This window comes from Thrips palmi, unplaced genomic scaffold, assembly GCF_012932325.1.
Source record: "Thrips palmi isolate BJ-2018 unplaced genomic scaffold, TpBJ-2018v1 HiC_scaffold_16, whole genome shotgun sequence".
NCBI classification, from domain to species: Eukaryota; Metazoa; Arthropoda; class Insecta; order Thysanoptera; family Thripidae; genus Thrips; species Thrips palmi.
The window spans coordinates 12969089-12986948 of NW_023144625.1; the positions used below are offsets into that span (position 1 = coordinate 12969089).

The window sequence follows — 17860 nt, forward strand, 5'->3', positions numbered from 1 at the left end:
TTGCGACATCGCCGCCGACAAGCTGGTTCGGTGGCTGAGCGGTCAGGGTAGAGGAGTTGACTAGACTCGGCACTCGGGGTCGCGGGTTCAAATACCCAATGTGACCCCTCTGAGGTAAGGCCTCTGAATCTGGACTCTCACTGTACCACAGAAACCGCGCGCACTTCGGGTGGGCCAGCCCAATACGAACCCACTAATCTGTCGAATTGCGCGGCAGGGAGCGTCGGATGAAGGCCCGGTTCCCATAAGAACACCGAAGCTGATCGGGGGTCTCCTTGAGACTTTCGTATTGCCACTTTTTGCCGCCGATTTTTTCTTTTTTTTGTTAAATATTTTTTTTTAAATTTTTTTTGTTAGGGAGGCGAACTATAGGTAGGCGAAAAAAGGCAATATTTTATTGAATATTTTTATTCAATATTTTTATTAGGTAGGCGAAATATAGGTAGGCGAAATAGACAGGTAGGCGAACATTTAGGTAGGAGAAATGAACAACTCCCAGTGCCGGCAGTGCCTGCCCACGTCGTGTACCTCTCGAGGGCTGCACCGCGGTTAAAGGCCGTCACCAAGAGCCCGGCCAGCGGCGGGCTGGTCCCGAGAGTCGTCGCTCTGTCTCTCTCGCACCTGTGCGGTACGCCCCGCGCGTGCGAGAGAGACAGCGAAGGACTTTCGGAATGCGGGACGGCGGGACGGGCCATGAATAAACAAATGGCGACTCCTTGACCTGCGGACGGTCCGACGGGCGGCCGGGACTGAGCCAGAGCCAGAGCAGCGCGGGCGCGACGGAGCGACGGACCCGCCCGGTCTCGTCCGCCGAAAAGGCAAAGTGCATCGAAGGCTTCGTCAAACTGCCGGAAGTTGGATGCGCCGCGCTGCCGAAAGTTGGCGGGCCTGGAGGCCCGGAGGCCTGGAGGGGTGGGCCGTCTTGTAATGAAATAGAAAAGGCTGTCAAGTAGCCCTCCCTTCAGGCCTCCGGGCAAACGTGCAGTGGCAGCAGCAGTGAACTGAGAGAAAAAAGGGGGGGAAATGGAAAAAAGGGAAGTCGGTCTGGGGTAATTGGTCATCAATGGACTGCAGCTCAAGCAGCCCCACCTGAGGGAACGCCGCCGATTGGGTAAAAAAGGGAAACCTGAGAGGAAACGTCTCCGCCGGAGGAAGCAAAACGGAATAACCAGTTTAACCCGCGGGTTAACAGGGCTGCCCCATCGCGGAGGGGCGACGGGCGGCGTTCTGCCGCGCCCCTCGCCGGAGCGGGGATCCTTGGCCAGGACTCCAGGACCTCAACGGCGTGCAACGAGGCTGCGGCCGCTCCGTCTCCCTCGCACCCCTACGGGACGCCCCGCGAGTGCGAGAGAGACAGAGCGACGACAGCGCAGAGAGAAACTTAATCTAGAAAAATGGAATTTCTGCTTGCTTTTCATTTGGCGGCTTCCGGGCGCCGCTGACGAGCTGGCCGCGTGTCCCGCCTGCTCCTCCTCCTCGCTCTTGCTCTTGTTCTTGTTCGCGACTCGCAATCCAGTCGCTCCTCGAGTGGGGCCTGCCGGGCCGGGGCTTGCCGGGCCGGCCGGCAGCGCGCCGTCTGCATATTTTAAAACGAAACTCTGCGCTGCCGGTCCTCCAGGTCCTCCGGGTCCGGCGGGGCCTTCAGGGGGGCGACGCCGAGCCGCAGCGTGACGTCCGCGTCCGCGCTCCGCCGCGCGCTCTCCTAGAAGAGAGTTAAAAGAAACAACAACACAAAGAGGGCGAGAGTCGAGACTGGCAGCAACAACACAGTGGCGTGGCGCTGCTGGGCGACGGCGGCGACGTGACCGGGCGAGCCGAGCCGAGCGCCCTGCCGCTCGGGCCGCCCGCCGCGCGCCCGTGCACGGTGTTGCCTATCCTCGACTCGACGGGCGCTCCCGGCCTCGGAGCCCCGAGGGCTTTGTTGTTGCTTTTTAGCAGATGATACCTTCACCACACTTGAAACATACTTAAAAATACTGTACACATGAAGGTGTCAGCGTGCTTTTACTCTCGAGTCCAGAAACCAAGCGCGTATCCTAACAATATAATAGGGGCTGGCCGCCGGGGCGGGCTGGTGTGTCTGGCTGGCTGGCTGGCGGTGAGGCGCAGCCTGCGCGGACAATGGCACCCCCTACCCCCTCCTCGCGCGCGACGGCCCGCGCGCAACATTGACAATCCCTCTCCGCCAGCCACGTCTCAAAGGGTGGGTGACTCGGGCAGACCTCGGCTCTGCTCAGCTCGTGCCGGCTTCGGCGCCAGCTCGGCCTCGTTCGTTGAATGAGATTTTAAGAACTATCTTTGGAATGAGCCCATACTAATGAGCCCAGAAGAAAACCAAACGAGTATCATCTGCTTTCATTAACGTTCGTTGAATGAGATTTTTTGTTTGCCGTATACGGCTTTTGGTCTACCTCATACGGTTTTTGATTTGCCGCATACGGTTTTTTGTTTGCCGTATACGGCTTTTGGTCTGCCTCATACGGTTTTTGATTTGCCGCATACGGTTCTTTTTTTGCCGTATACGGCTTTTGGTCTGCCTCATACGGTTTTTGATTTGCCGCATACGGTTTTTTGTTTGCCGTATACGGCTTTTGGTCTGCCTCATACGGGTTTTGATTTGCCGCATACGGTTTTTTGTTTGCGTATACGGCTTTTGGTCTGCCTCATACGGTTTTTGATTTGCCGCATACGGTTTTTTGTTTGCCGTATACGGCTTTTGGTCTACCTCATACGGTTTTTGATTTGCCGCATACGGTTTTTTGTTTGCCGTATACGGCTTTTGGTCTGCCTCATACGGTTTTTGATTTGCCGCATACGGTTCTTTGTTTGCCGTATACGGCTTTTGGTCTGCCTCATACGGTTTTTGATTTGCCGCATACGGTTTTTTGTTTGCCGTATACGGCTTTTGGTCTGCCTCATACGGGTTTTGATTTGCCGCATACGGTTTTTTGTTTGCGTATACGGCTTTTGGTCTGCCTCATACGGTTTTTGATTTGCCGCATACGGTTTTTTGTTTGCCGTATACGGCTTTTTGGGCTGCCTCATACGGTTTTTTGGGTTTTCCGCATACGGTTTTTTTTTTGCGTATACGGTTTTGGTCTGCCTCATACGGTTTTTGATTTGCCGCATACGGTTTTTTGTTTGCCGTATACGGCTTTTTGGGCTCCCTCATACGGTTTTTTATTTGCCGCATACGGTTCTTTGTTTGCCGTATACGGCTTTTGGTCTACCTCATACGGTTTTTGATTTGCCGCATACGGTTTTTTGTTTGCCGTATACGGCTTTTGGTCTGCCTCATACGGTTTTGATTTGCCGCATACGGTTCTTTGTTTGCCGTATACGGCTTTTGGTCTGCCTCATACGGTTTTTTATTTGCCGCATACGGTTTTTTTTTGCCGTATACGGCTTTTGGTCTGCCTCATACGGGTTTTTAATTTTCCGCATACGGTTTTTTGTTTGCCGTATACGGCTTTTTGGGCTGCCTCATACGGTTTTTGATTTGCCGCATACGGTTTTTTTTTTGCGTATACGGCTTTTGGTCTGCCTCATACGGTTTTTGATTTGCCGCATACGGTTTTTTGTTTGCCGTATACGGCTTTTGGTCTCCCCCATACGGTTTTTGATTTTCCGCATACGGTTCTTTTTTTGCCGTATACGGCTTTTGGTCTGCCTCATACGGTTTTTGATTTGCCGCATACGGTTTTTTGTTTGCCGTATACGGCTTTTGGTCTGCCTCATACGGTTTTTGATTTGCCGCATACGGTTTTTTGTTTGCGTATACGGTTTTTGGTCTGCCTCATACGGTTTTTGATTTGCCGCATACGGTTTTTTGTTTGCCGTATACGGCTTTTGGTCTGCCTCATACGGTTTTTGATTTGCCGCATACGGTTTTTTGTTTGCGTATACGGCTTTTGGTCTGCCTCATACGGTTTTTTATTTGCCGCATACGGTTCTTTGTTTGCCGTATACGGCTTTTGGTCTGCCTCATACGGTTTTTGATTTGCCGCATACGGTTTTTTGTTTTCCGTATACGGCTTTTGGTCTGCCTCATACGGTTTTTGATTTGCCGCATACGGTTTTTGTTTGCGTATACGGTTTTTGGTCTGCCTCATACGGTTTTTGATTTGCCGCATACGGTTTTTTTTTTGCCGTATACGGCTTTTGGTCTGCCTCATACGTTTTTGATTTGCCGCATACGGTTTTTTGTTTGCCGTATACGGCTTTTGGTCTGCCTCATACGGTTTTTTATTTGCCGCATACGGTTTTTTGTTTGCCGTATACGGCTTTTGGTCTGCCTCATACGGTTTTTGATTTGCCGCATACGGTTTTTTGTTTGCGTATACGGTTTTTTGGGCTGCCTCATACGGTTTTTGATTTGCCGCATACGGTTTTTTGTTTGCCGTATACGGCTTTTGGTCTGCCTCATACGGTTTTTGATTTGCCGCATACGGTTTTTTGTTTGCCGTATACGGCTTTTGGTCTGCCTCATACGGTTTTTGATTTGCCGCATACGGTTTTTTGTTTGCCGTATACGGCTATTGGTCTGCCTCATACGGTTTTTGATTTGCCGCATACGGTTTTTTGTTTGCCGTATACGGCTTTTGGTCTGCCTCATACGGTTTTTTATTTGCCGCATACGGTTTTTGTTTGCCGTATACGGCTTTTGGTCTGCCTCATACGGTTTTTGATTTGCCGCATACGGTTTTTTGTTTGCCGTATACGGCTATTGGTCTGCCTCATACGGGTTTTGATTTGCCGCATACGGTTTTTTGTTTGCCGTATACGGCTTTTGGTCTGCCTCATACGGGTTTTGATTTGCCGCATACGGTTTTTTGTTTGCCGTATACGGCTATTGGTCGGTCTGCCTCATACGGTTTTTGATTTGCCGCATACGGTTTTTTGTTTGCCGTATACGGCCCCGGCGAACAAGGCGTCGAGGAGGAAGAGGAGGGGGTGTTTTTTGTGGAGGCGAGGTCCGCGGCGAAGCGCCTTGCGGCCCCGCGGGGTGGCACGGCACGGCACGGCACGCCACGCCACGGCGCGGCACGGCACGGCGCGGCGCGGCGGCGCGGCCGTGGAAAAGGCGAGGGAAATACGTTTGAAAGGAAAAACAGCGATCAAGGAACTGCGGGCAATGAGGCGGCGCAGATCAGCCTGTCGCTCCGTCTCTCTCGCACCCTTCCGGGGAGCCCCGTGAGTGCGACAGAGACGGAGCGACGAAACGATTCTTCTGAATCGCTCGGCTGATGAACGGCCAATCGATGAAGGCCGTTCGGTTCGGACTTCGGACCGGCAGCCGAATTGCTTTCGTTTTTTTTCTGACGGTGTACCCACCCTCAGACTGGTCCCGGCCGGCCGGTCCCCGGAAGGGAGGTTGCGCGGGAAATGTCCGCCGCGGCACTGCCACGCCACTGCCAGGGCACTGGAACGCGCGGCGTCGCGTGGGTCGGGACGGGACGCAGCGCAGCCGCCCACGCAGAGCGCTGTTAACCGAACGCCGTTCGCAGACAGTGTGCCGTGCCCTGGGGCTGCCGGGCTGCCGACCCGCACCAGGAAGCGAGGGCAACGCGCTGTGCCCGTCTCTCTCGCACTCACGGGACGTGCCCTACCGGTGCGAGAGAGACAGAGCGACGAAAACGACGACTCTCGGAATCAGTCTGCCGGCTGCGCCCCAATCAGAATTTGGGGGCCCGTAAACCGGCAATGATTCCGTGAGCGGACTCTGTGGCCGTGGCCGTGGCCGTGGCCATCATCCCGCGCCCCGTGCCGCAGCCCTGCCGCCGTGTAACGGAAAAGCCATCCGGGCCTGGCCTGGGCGGGACGGGCCGGGACGGGCCGAGCCGAGCTGGGATGAATTATTTAGCAGCGGACCGATTGAAAAAGCCCGAACCTCCTCGCGCGTCGTGGTGCCATCTCGCTCTCGGGGTTGGTGGCCCTGGCGGCCCTGACGGGGTGCTCCCTGGCTGCCGGCTTTGGGGCGGACGGCCTCAACGCCGACAACGCCGCAAAGATGAAGGGGCGTCACGACTGCGTAATCAAATGAGCAGCAAGTTGAAGGTGGGCCCAGGGCTGCCTCCAGCCTGCCTCCAGCCTGCCTCCAGGGAGCGCCAGTCGGAGGCAGTGGGCGAGCGCGACTGCCGGAATGTCCTGACTGCCGGCGCGCCCGACGGCGTGCCCGAAGGCGTGCCCCGCCCGCTCCGCTGCCTGCAAGGGGCACCTTCCCCGCCCGGCGCGCCTGGCCTGGGTGCAGAGACATTCCCCGCGTACACCGCAAACACCGCCGTGTGTTTTCCTATCGGCGCGTTGACCGCTCGGGTAAAAACGATGAAGACGCAACGTCAGCAGGCTCCTCGATGGAGTCGTTTCGTCGCGCTCTGTCTCTCTCGCACCCCCACGCGACGCTGCATGTGAGAGTGAGTGCGACAGAGACAGAGCGACGAGGCGAGGCGACTCCTCGGAATCGGTCTGCAATATATATGCATCTCGCCTTCTCGGCGTGCCGGGGCACGTCCCTGCCCCCTGCCTCCCTGCTCGCTCCAACTATCGCGGTCCTGGAAAGCCGCCCCGCCCCGCCCCGCCCCGCCCCGCCCCGCCCGCCCCGCCCCGCCCCGGCCGTCCCTAGGCACTCCGCCACGGCTGTGCTCCACAGCCCGCCTTGCCTGCCTTGGCCGCCTCTACTCGGCTCTGGCCGGTCTAAGTCAATTAACCAGCCGGCAGTCCTGGCCGTCCTAGTCCCGGTGTCCCCGCTGCCGGCTGCTTCCGAGTCCCTCTCTCTCTATCTCTCTCGCACTCGTGGGGCGGCCCGTACGGGTGCGGGAGTCCAGCCTGCAATAGCCGTCGTGCCTCGGGCGGCCCTTCGCCCCGACTCAAGACGCCCTCCAGCTCCAGCCAGGCTCCAGCCAGGCTCCAGCCAGACATAGCCAGGCCCGCGTCGCCCTGATTGTCACCCCCACCCCCTCCCTCTCCGTGTGTATATTGTACGGCCGCTAAGTGAGTTACGCCCCACGCGCCGCTCGTCGGCCACGTCGGCCTCCGCGGCAATTTCCATCCGGGGAATGAGCACGCCACTGTCGGCGCCCGTTAGAAAGTGGCCGCGTTGCGTTGCCGGCTTGTTGTTGTTGTTTTGTTGTTGTTGATTTTCATCATCAGCCCTGTGCCTGCCGGTATGCAGCAGCGGGTGATCCGGGATGCTCACCGATGCTCATAATTAAGCGGGTCCGCGTTTCAACTCAAACCCTCGTCAGTTTGCTCTCACACACACACACACACATCGGCGTCGTTGGAGGACGGGGTTCGGGGCTCGGCGTGCCCCGGCTTAACCCTTAACCTTGCAATCTGCAGAGTAGTTAGCAGTTGGGCGGCGCGGCCCCGGCGCTCGACGGCGGCACTCGGACTGCCGGGGTGGCCGCTGTCGTCTCTGTCGCACTCCCACACCACCGGCCTGTCAGCGGGCGTCCTTGTCCGTGTCCGGCAGTCCGGCGCGCCGACTGGTGTGGACTGGTGCTGCCGAGAGGTGGGCTGGTTACTTATTCATCTGCGCTGTGGCTGTGTGTGTGCGGTGTGTGGGGAGACTCCGTCCCGGCTGCCGAGCAGATTAGGCTATTTCCGGGGAGCGTTTGGGCTTGGCCCGGCGCGGCCACGCCGCCGGCCACGGTCCGTCCGGGCTGTGACGCTGTGCCTGGCTGTGCCGCGACCCCCGGCCGTGGCGCTGGTTCCGCTGCCTTCCGTTTCGGCTCGGCCCCGGGCCCCGTGCCTTTGAGTGAGTGCGTTCATTAGTGTAGGCCACGTACTGCAGCCGTCCAGGCCGTCCAGGCCGTCGCCCACCTCGTCAAGCGGAATTTTAAATTTGACGCTCGCTGCGGGTTGTTTGGCTGCCGGTCCTGCCGGTGGTGTAACCCGTCCTCATCCTCATGTCGGCTCGTGTTTGTCTGCTTCCAGGCGCGCCGCGGCCGACGACCATGCGCGCGAGGCGAGTCCCGGCGAGGCCGTCGTGCCCCTGAGGGACTCCGCCGATGGCTCCGGCCCCGCCACCGCCCCCAGCGCCGCCCCCGGGGCCCCTGGGGCGGCCGCCGCCGCCACGGCCGCGACGACGGCAAGGGTCAAGTCCCCGTCCGCCTATGAGGACTTGACGGTGACGCTGCCGGGGGCGGTGCCGTCTCCGCGGCGGCCGCCGCCCCCGGGCAGAGCCGCCAACGCCTTGAACGGGGAGAGGAGCCCGCGCACCGCCTCGACGGCGGCCTCGACGGCGGCCTCGGCCCCCATCGCCGTCCCCGCCTCGCCGTCGTCGTCCACGGCGTCGTCCGCCACCACCGTGGTGCAGAACAGGCTGAGCCTGGCCGCCACACCGGAAGGCGCCCCCGCCAACGGTGCCTCCCTGACGCCGACGTCGCCCGCGCCGCTCGTGGTGAGTCTGAGACTGGGACTCCACTTTCCGTCCTCCTCCTTGCCCTTCTTGCAGTGGAGTCAAGTTGTTCGTTGCTGCAGGTGCGCACCGACGCGGAGGACCGCAGCACGGACGTGAGCTTCGACGAGGAGTTCCCGTCCGCGCTGCACGGCCGGGCTCTGCGCTCCAGGACGCCGTCGTCGGACAGCCCCTGCCGGTCCGAGGCCGACTCCCCCGTCGAAGACCACCTCCACCGCCACCGCGACTCGCTGCCTGGGTCGCCAGGGTCGTCACCTTTGCCGGGGTCACCGCTGCAACGGCGGGCCTCCCACCAGGTAAGGCAACTGGAGATGAGAAACATTGGGAACGTCTCGCCGAAAAGTACTTTTGTCGCTGACTGTCCACTGTGCGGCGTGTTGCAGGCGTCCCCGGCCACGTCGCCGCTGCGGCAGTGCGCGTCGGCGGGCTGCAGCCCTAGACTGTACCTGCACTCGCGGTCGCTGGCGGGCTCGCTGCCCGGCTGCGGCTCCAGCTCGACCGGGGCGCTGGAGCCCGCGCTGCCGCGCCCCATCTACCCCAACTTCCCCTTCTCGCCGTACGGGTCGCCGCTGTCGTCGCCGAGGTCCGGCCGCCGCCGGCCGCCGCTCCGAGAGTCGCGGCGCGTCTCCATCGACAAGTCGGGCAGCTTCCTGCAGCTCAACCAGTACCGCCTCATGGACTCCATCGGCCAGGTGAGCGGAATCAGCGAAACCCACACCCGAGGCGCCCGAGGCCACATGCAAGCACAGCGGCCACGGCGGCCACACCATGGCAGAGCGGGGGAGTGTCCAGTTTCAGCGACGGCGGCGTGGCGTGGCGGCGGCGCCTGCCCCGCGGCAGTCGGACGCCAGATTGGTTTCACCTTTTGTCTCCCCGGAGTGCAGACGGAGATGCGGCGGATGCGGCGCCTGCTTCCCTCCCTGGTCTGTTTACCATTTTAGCCCGGCTCGCGTTACGGCGCCCGGCCGGCAAAACAAAAGGCTGAAGGACGTCGGGATGAAGTAGAGTAGAACTGGGGCGGGGAGGGAGGGGCTGCCGCCCGCTGCCGCCGCTCTCTTCTAAACTTGGTGAATTAATATGCGGTGAGTAGTCGGCGGCCCGTCCGCTTCGCCGTGGCAGTGTTGCCACACAAGTAGGCAAAAATCTCCACGAGACAACCTGTGGAGGGCTGCCAACCTCGGACCTACAGCGTGCTAGGTTACTGTACCCGGGCCCTGCCCCCAGCATTGCCCAGCATGCAGGCTGCCCCTCCGACACTGGCGTTTGCGTTGCCACACTGGGGCCACCGACGCGGCTGCAGCGGGGCGCCCTCGCTCGAGTCCCCCTCGCCCACATGCAGACCGTCACGCCGGCGCCGCTAATGCGTCTTGTCGTTCCAGTATGAAAAATTGGTCGTCTCGGATGGGCGCCTCTCCGCTTGATGTACGATCGGGATGCGCGGCCCCAGCCAGGCCCCAGCCCCAGGCAGGGGCCCGGGCCTTCGTCCGGGCCGGGGGCGGCGGCGGGTTACGGCGTCTACCTCAGGGTACTTTCCCGGCCGGGTATTGAACCCATAAACTGGAGCAGTTAACACCTCCCCCGCGTTGGCGGCGTTGGCCCGCAGGGCGGGCAGCCGGCGGGCGTCCTAGAGTGCCTGGGCTGGAGTGAGCAGCAGACTGCCTTCACAAAGTTGCCCTTCGCGCGCACGCCAAGCATCATGGCGCAGCCGAGCCAAGTTGGCGAGCCGTCCTGGAGGCGTGAACGCGCCAAACAAGGTTATGCATCACCTCGCACTCACTCTCTCTCGCACACACACACGCACGCACTCTCACCCACGGCGTGTATCGTCGCTCCGCGTGCCAGCTCCCCACCGCACGCCGCCGCTCGGCAGTATTTTCTCTGACTAGCCTTCCCCTCCCCCACCCCGCGGGCCTTCAAAGGTTCCCCTTTGCTCTCTCCCTCCCTCCTCTCCGTTCCGGCGTTCCGGGCGAATTACTCCCGAAGCCAGCCGCGCGCTCCTCGGCCGAGAGATTTTCTCAGAGAGAGACAGAGAGAAAGAAGCGCGTGAAGACGGCTGCGGTGTGACAAAGTCCGACCTAGTCCTCCGTCCTGTCGGCTCGGCGCGGCGCGTCGGTCGATCACCGCAAGGGCTGTGCACGGGGAGAGAGAGCGAGAGAGAGAGAGAGAGAGAGAGAGAGAGAGAGAGAGAGAGAGAGAGAGAGAGGGAGAGGCGAGAGAGAAGGCCGCAGCCGGCTAAAGCGGTCCGCAGACACGCGCACAAACACACTGACAGACACGTGTCCGGCTTCCTGTACAAGTCTTGGCGTCGCAGAGGCCGTCTGTCGGGAAACCATTCGCAACAGCCGTCTCTCTCCCTCCCCCTTCCCTCTGCCGCAATCTCACTCCAGTCCGGCCGTGGAGGCTTGCGGCTGCCAGCAGTCACCTGGCGCGGCTACTTCTTGAGAACGAGGCGATGTGGGCGTGCCGTGTAACTGTGTAACGCGGCCCGGAAAGAAAAAGGAAGTCTTTGAATCAAGTCGGTCGGGTCGCTCTGTGACTCGCATTGCCGCGGCCGAGATCAAAATCCGCAATGCCTCTCGCCATTCGGGTCACGAGCTCCCTGCTCTCGCGCACCACGGCCTCTGCCCGCCCCTAGCCTCCGACTCGTTCACCTGTCCGAGACCCTGCGCGCCCGCCGCCCCGCCCCGCCCCGCCCCGCGCCGTGACAGGTGCTGAACTTGAATCTCGAGTTTGGTTTCGAGGCTGTCCGCTCCGCGCCGTTCCGGTCCTTCCAGTGGAGGCCCCGCCGCCCCGTCGAGGGACAGAGAGAGGAACCTGCGTTCCTTGTCGGCGTCTTTCCTGTCGGAACTCAATTTTGTTTTTGTTTTTTTTTTCACCTTCGTGACGCGTGTTCCAGAAGTAATCGGACAAAGTTTTCGAGCCGTGTTATTAGGTTGGGAGCTGAGGGCGAGTAGGACCTCCCTACCGGTCTATTGTAGCTGCCTCGTTGTTGTTGTTGTTGTTGCTGCTGCTGTGGCTGCTGTTAAAAGCGTGTTAGTGAGCTGGCCGCTGTCTGAAGCGCATTATATGAGAGAAGGGCTCCCTCCTCTCAGCCTCTCATAAGCGCGAGCGCACCCAGCCAGTCCATGCCCAAGCCACCCGATCCGTGACGAGCGCTCGCGCAAGAGGCGGAGGGGCAGCATAGCCAAGGGATTATTCGATCTTCCCGTTCCCACTGCCCCCTGCTGAAAAGGCACGACCCTACGCTCTGGCGTCGGCAACTTCCACCAACTTTCCAACGCGTACCCGGCTCTTCCGTGTGCATGTGTGTGTGCATGTGTGCGTGCATGTGTGAGCGTGTGACGGCATGCGTTCCTTTGCTCGCCACGCCAACCGTACCGCGCGTTCGAACAGTACACGGTAGAAACGGCTCCTGGTTTTCCCAGGAAGCCTATGGTACAGACATAGGCGATTTCCAGGGAGTTTCTGGGAAAACCAGGAGCCGTTTTTGCCGTGTACTAGCGTCAAAGGCCGTGTCCGTTCCTATCGGCTGCTCAACTCCTCATTCGGTCTGCATTCAGAGAGCCCGGCGCGCTCGCCCGGTCGATGCGATGAACACGGTGCTGCACGCGGATCGGCCGCGCTAATCCTTTACGGCAGTGGCTCGGCCCGACTCGGCTCGGCTCGGCTCGGCTCGGGCGCGCCATCGCACCGCACGCGATTCCCTCGTCTCGCTCGCACTAACAAGGCCCACGAGGAGCAGGGCCGCTCATGTCCTGGCGCCGCGCCGCCGCGCCGCCGCACTGCCGACCTGGGACACGGATGGAAGCCACCACGCTGCTACGGCTTTCCAGGAACGAGCGACCGTTGTCTAACAAGAGCTCCTCTCCGCGCGTCTCCGCGTGGCTCCGCGTGGCGCAGCGTCCCAGCGACCTGAAACCGGAAGTATTGGGAATTCCGAGGAATCCCCAATCGGCAACGGGCGACGAAAAAGTTCGAGTCTAAAGCCGCCCTTTCCTTGAAAAACCTTGTCGCTTGTCGACACGGCACGGCTGGTTCGAAGCCGGGTTCCTTTCGGGTCTCATCCTCCGAGGAATGATTCCAAGGGCCTGTGTCACTCCGTCTCTCTCGCACCTGCACGGGACGCCCCGTGAGTGCGAGAGAGACAGAGCGACGAAAGCGACTCTCGGAACCAGTCCGCTGCAGAGCGCTGCGGAGCGCCTGCGAAGTGCGGGTAGGCAACGCGCTGAACAGGGCTGCGCGCGTGCGGCCTACCCCGCCTTCGTCGGGCGCTCTGCCTCCCTCTCCCCCTCCCTCTCCCTCCCCTCTCTCCCTCGTCCGGCACCGGATGGCCGGCTTAGCGGCCAAGGCGGTGGCGCACCTGCCCATTCCCGTTCCCGGCCTGGCCGCAAATTAAAACCGTCCGCGGCTCCGCGGCACTGCAGAGTCGTTCGGTGGCTCTGTCTCTCTCGCACCCCTGCGGCTCTGCGGCACGCCCCGCGAGTGCGACAGAGACAGAGCGACAAGGCTGCCGAGGGCCGAGGGCGCGGCCGCGCGGGACTCATCAGCTAATTCGGCGGCAAAGCTGCTCGGCTTAGCGCGGCAGCGGACTGATTCCGAGAGTCGTTTTCGTCGCTCTGTCTCTCTCGCACCTACGCGGGACGCCCCACGAGTGCGAGAGAGACAGAGCGGCGAAAACGGGCGGAGGCCGACGGAGTGGCAGCGGAGGAAGGCGAGTCGTTTCCGCGGTGGTGGTGGTGACGGCGGTGACGGTGTTGACGGTGGCGGCGCCGTTTTCCGCGAATTTGAGGTCGCGTTGGTTGTTGGTTCAGCGACGGCGGCACTCCAGACTCCAGCGGGCCACTCCAGCCGCGTGCGGCCCCGTGCGGGGTTTGCCGTCTGTCACTTGTCGGGCGGCTGGAGTGGCAGGGCGGCGCCGGGCGGCCCACTGGCGGCGAGAGAGCCAACCCAAAGGTGTATCCGAAGGGGGAGGGGGACACTGCGCTGGTTGCCAGCCCTGCCTGCCGGCAATCGAAGCGTCCTCGCATCGACTAGTGTAATTGCCCAGCGCCTCGTTACAGGCACACCCCGCGCCCCGCAGCGCGGCCTGGCGGCACGGCGGCAGTCCGAAGCCCTGCAGAGCCCTTTCCGTCGCTCTGTCTCTCTCGCACTCATGGGGCGTCCCGTATGGGCGCGAGAGAGGCAGACGACCCGCGGAATCAGTCTACTCGACTATGGTTCAGCCGATCTCCATTTTCCGGTCGCCATTTGCATCGTGGGTCGCGGAGTCTGCTTCCCGTGTCGTCGTGGGCCGCGTCCGGGTCGGGGTTGGGGTCGGGGTTGGGGTCGGGGTTGCGGCCCCCACTCGGGGTCGGGGTGGGGGCTTGGGTTGAGGTTGGGCCCGGCCCGGCCCGCCTGGCCGCCGTCACGTTACGCGGTGCGGCGCATCCTGGAGCCGGAAAAGCGGTGCAGACTGATTCCGAGAGTGGCTTTCGTCGCTTCGTCTCCGCCGCACCTGTACGGGACGCCCCATGAGTGCGAGAGAGACGGAGCGACGAAAACGACTCTCGGAATGGCGAGGCGGCGAGCGTTGTCTGCTAATTTATTTCCCGCCCTCGTTCTGCTGCTTCCTGTGCACCTTCTCCGTGTTGCCGCGCGCTGTTCTTCCTGTTCTGCTTCCTAATTTCGGCATCTGGCGCGGTGGGGGTGCGAGCGGATTGATCCCCTTTTTCTTTCAGTCTTTCTTTCCCTCTCTCTCTCTCTCTCTCTCTCTCCCCCCCTTTCTCCGGTGACTTGGCCTCCGAGGCGCGGGCGGCAGAGCCGGAACGCCGACGGTGACACATTGCCGGATATTGCAGGATGAGTGTCCGTTTAGGCGCGCCTCTGGTGCTGCTCGAGGTGCTCGGAGATCGGCGCCACGCCTCTATCTCTCTCGCTCGCTCCGCCACTAGGGACAGTGGCGCTACTTTCCGGGCCCGTCCCACTGCGGCACGGAGTCCATTGTAAAGTGCCATTATTTGATTTCTTCCCTTTTAGTCCCCTCTCTTTCTTTTTTTTTCCGGAATTGAATATAAGATGTTCTCTTGACTGGCGGAAACTGAAGTGAAGAGTACTGCGGCACTCCATCTCCCCCCGCTCTGACTGCCTGTCTGACTGCCTGTCGGGCTGACGCGGGCTTCTGGTTCCGCCCCTGCTCGGTGCAAGGTACAATGGACGCGAGCCTCGCGGGCCCTCCACTCGACGGCCGGGCTGCCGAGCCAGAGCCAGGCACGCCAGGCAGGCAGGTGCAGTCGTGACGAGTCGTGGCGCCGGCACTGGTAATCATATGCAGCGGCCGGCCAAACACCATCAGTCTGGCCAAACAAGGGGGGGGGGGGGTGCTCCATCACTGTACAGTGGCGCGAGTTGGCGGGAAGGGAGTCCCGTGCCCTGAATGTGTTTGGCGGATGGTGACAATCGGATAAAATCAAAACACGTTTTCCAATTTAAAAATTGATAGATGTTAAGAGTCACGGTTGCCAGCACGGCGAAAGTCGTGAAACCGTCAGAAGGACACCGAGCGCCCCATTGAGAATGATACATTTTTAAAAAGTTTCACTGAATCCGACATGTTTCTCGACATGGCGATATGTGGGGCCTGCGGCTGGCCTGGGCGTGTCGTAATCGCCAGGCTTTGTTTTCAAGCTGGTCGGCTTGATAGATGGCTGCGGATCCGCTTTCAAGTCGCCGCCAAACGGCCGCCCCGCCCCGCCCCGCCCCGCCCCGCCCCGGCCCGCCTGATCCATCACGATGCGGCCGCCATTAATCCCCCGAAACACACACAGCAAGAAAGGGCCCGTTTGCTGAATATTAATCATTCGAAGGGTTCAATCTAATTCGAGCGCCACGGCCGCACTCTCGCCTTCCACTGTGATTTACTTCTTTCATCGCGAGCCGCGTGAGTAATGGGCCGCGACGCGGCGCGGGCGCCGTGGCTCAGTCGGTAGCGCGGCGGAGCGGGAAGCGGCGGAGCCCGGGTTCGATCCGCGCCGTCGGCCCCCATTTTGGCCGGCCGCCAGTCGCGCTGTCACTCAGGCGGGGGACCGCGGGGACCGTCCCAGGGACTGCCCCTGTCTGCCGATCCGACGGCGTCCATTTTCGTGCGTGTTTTAATCATCACCACAGACTGATTCCGAGTGGGAGGCCTCTCTCTCTCTCTCTCGCACTCACGAGGCGCTCCGGACCGGTGCGAGAGAGACAAACCGCCGGCCGCACCGCGCGGAATCAGTTTCCTGAGGGGCTCGAGCGGCGCGAGGCAGCGCGAGGCACGGGGTAGGAAACGGGGTGGGTCGTCCGCCAGGCCGCCAAGCCGCCAAGCGTATGCGGCGCGCGCCCCGCCCCGCTCCGCCCTGCCGCGCGCTGGGTTATTACCACCGCGTCGCGCGGTCAGCGAGGCCCATTCCGAACGGCGCGCGCGTCGCTCCGTCTCTCTCGCACTCACGGGCATCGCCGCCAGCGTGCGAGAGAGACGGAGCGACGAGATGGCGCGACTGTTTGGAATCGGCCTGCAGGGGGGAGGAAAAGTTGCGGGCAACTTTAGGAATAACGGGCGGGATGTAAAACGATGGCTGCGGGTGTGCGGCTCGGCATATGCAGCCACACGCACGCTCACACACACACACTCACACGCGGGCATTAACTTGGGCAAAAAGAGGGTGGCAGCCCCTTACCCCGATGAGTGATGAACGAGCTCGCCGCAATGTCCCCCCTGGGGCTGAGGGCTGAGACACACGCGCACCGAGGGACCGGGGGGGGGGGGGGGGAGGCCGTTCTCCGTTGGCTGGCGGAGCACTCGCCCGGGACCGCGCACTACGCAGCGAGCGCGTCGTCTGCACGCGAGCAGCGTAGCGTCCCCGCAGGTTCCCGTCCCAGCTCCCGCTGCAGGTTCACTCCGAACTGTCCCTCCTCGTGCTGTCTCTCTCGCACCCCCAGCGGGGCAGCCCCTGGAGTGCGAGAGAGGCAGGACGACGGATGCGCTGTCCGGAAGCACCTCGCGCGGGTCGCAGGTCCCAGTCCGCACGGCCGGGCCCACCGCTTTTAGGCGACTTTTTGATCTCCGGGCCGAACGGCCGACACGTGCAGACGACGCGTGCAGACGACGCGTGCAGACTACAGTGGCGTGACGGCTTTCCTGTCTTGTTGCAGGGCTCTTTCGGCATCGTGAAGCTCGCCTACAACGAAGAGGACGACACGCATTACGTAAGTCTCACTCCGTTTTTCTTTCTTTTGTTTCTAGTGTAGGCGGCGTCCTCGTCTTTTTAGGTCATTTATTTCTGTACAGCGCTGCCCTGCAATTGAATGAGGCGAGTGCGTTTGAGACCCCATCCGGGTGTCGCCTGGCGACGCTGTGCCTCGGAGGCGGGGCGAGGCGGGGCGGGGTGGGCTCGCCTGCAGCATGTTGGCTGGCGGCAACCGATCCGTGCGCCGCCCCGTCCCGCCCCGTCCCCCCCACTGTGATTGGCCGTACCGGTCGAGGAGTGCGAGTGCGCCCCGAGCACTCCAAGGCGGGACAATAAAAGGTGGCCGCCACTGGAAGCGTGTCATTTTAGTATTTCGGCAGCCCTCTGACTAATTTTTGGCATCCTTCGTTCCAGTTTATTTTTTCTTTTGACAACCCTCAGGCTGTTTTTTTTTGGCATCCCTCATTCCATTTTATTTTTTCACAAACCCGCAGGCCAGTTTTTTGACAACCCTCAGTCCAGTTTCCTGACAATAACCCTCCCTCCAGCTAGTAGTGCTTTGACATCCCTCAGTCGTCCAGGTTTTTCCGACATCCCTGCTCTGGCTAGTTTTTGGACAACCCCGTTTCGAGCGTGCCCGCCCCGTGCCCGCTGCTCGTGGTGCGTCCTGGTGCCCCCGCCGCGAGCGACCTCGGCGTGTTCGCGTGGGCTGCATGCCGCCATGGCCGCCGGGGCCGCCCCGCCCCGCCCCGCCCCGCCCCGTGCGTAAAGGCCAAACGGGGTGACCCCGCCGCCACAACACCCACAACAACCGGGCCGACCTATCACAGGACTTGTTTGTTTGTTTTTTTAAATTTAATGACTCTTTTTAGGAAGGGTGGGAACGCGTTGCTCTCACCGCCCTCAGGACAAACGTCAGCAACTCCCCTTTCGCCGTATTTTTTCTTGTTTTTGTTTTTGCCGTGAAGCCTGGCGGTTAGATCATCAGCGGCATATCCAATAACAGTGTGTGACGAGAGTGGCGGCGCGGTGCGGTGCGACTCGCCCCGTGTGCCGTGACTGCCGTGTGTGTTTGCGGCCGGATATTGCACTGCACTGCCAAGGAATGCCGCCGACTGGATGGCGAATCGCAACGATGCCGTAAACTGATCTCTAATTGGGTTTGCTACCCCTGCCGTCTGATTTCGACGGTCGTGTTTAGTCGCTCTGTACAAACTAGTTACTACGCTAACCTAGGTCG

The 17860-nt window shown here is 61.2% G+C and overlaps 1 protein-coding gene across 3 annotated transcripts in view; it reads left to right on the forward strand.

Moving 5' to 3' along the window:
• The window catches only part of LOC117642088 (calcium/calmodulin-dependent protein kinase kinase 2), a 65067-nt gene that overhangs the window by 33271 nt on the left and 13936 nt on the right, over positions 1-17860 (forward strand). For 2 of the 3 annotated variants that reach the window (XM_034379923.1, XM_034379924.1), the window contains exon 3: positions 16586-16639. Coding sequence is in view for 1 of the 3 variants with exons in the window: in XM_034379922.1 (XP_034235813.1) it covers positions 9097-9114; positions 16586-16639 (72 nt within the window). In the remaining 2 variants the exon portion in view is untranslated. Of the gene's footprint in view, positions 1-8308; positions 8405-8484; positions 8719-8805; positions 9115-16585; positions 16640-17860 lie in introns of those variants that run through there. The other variant, XM_034379922.1, reaches the window with a different exon arrangement.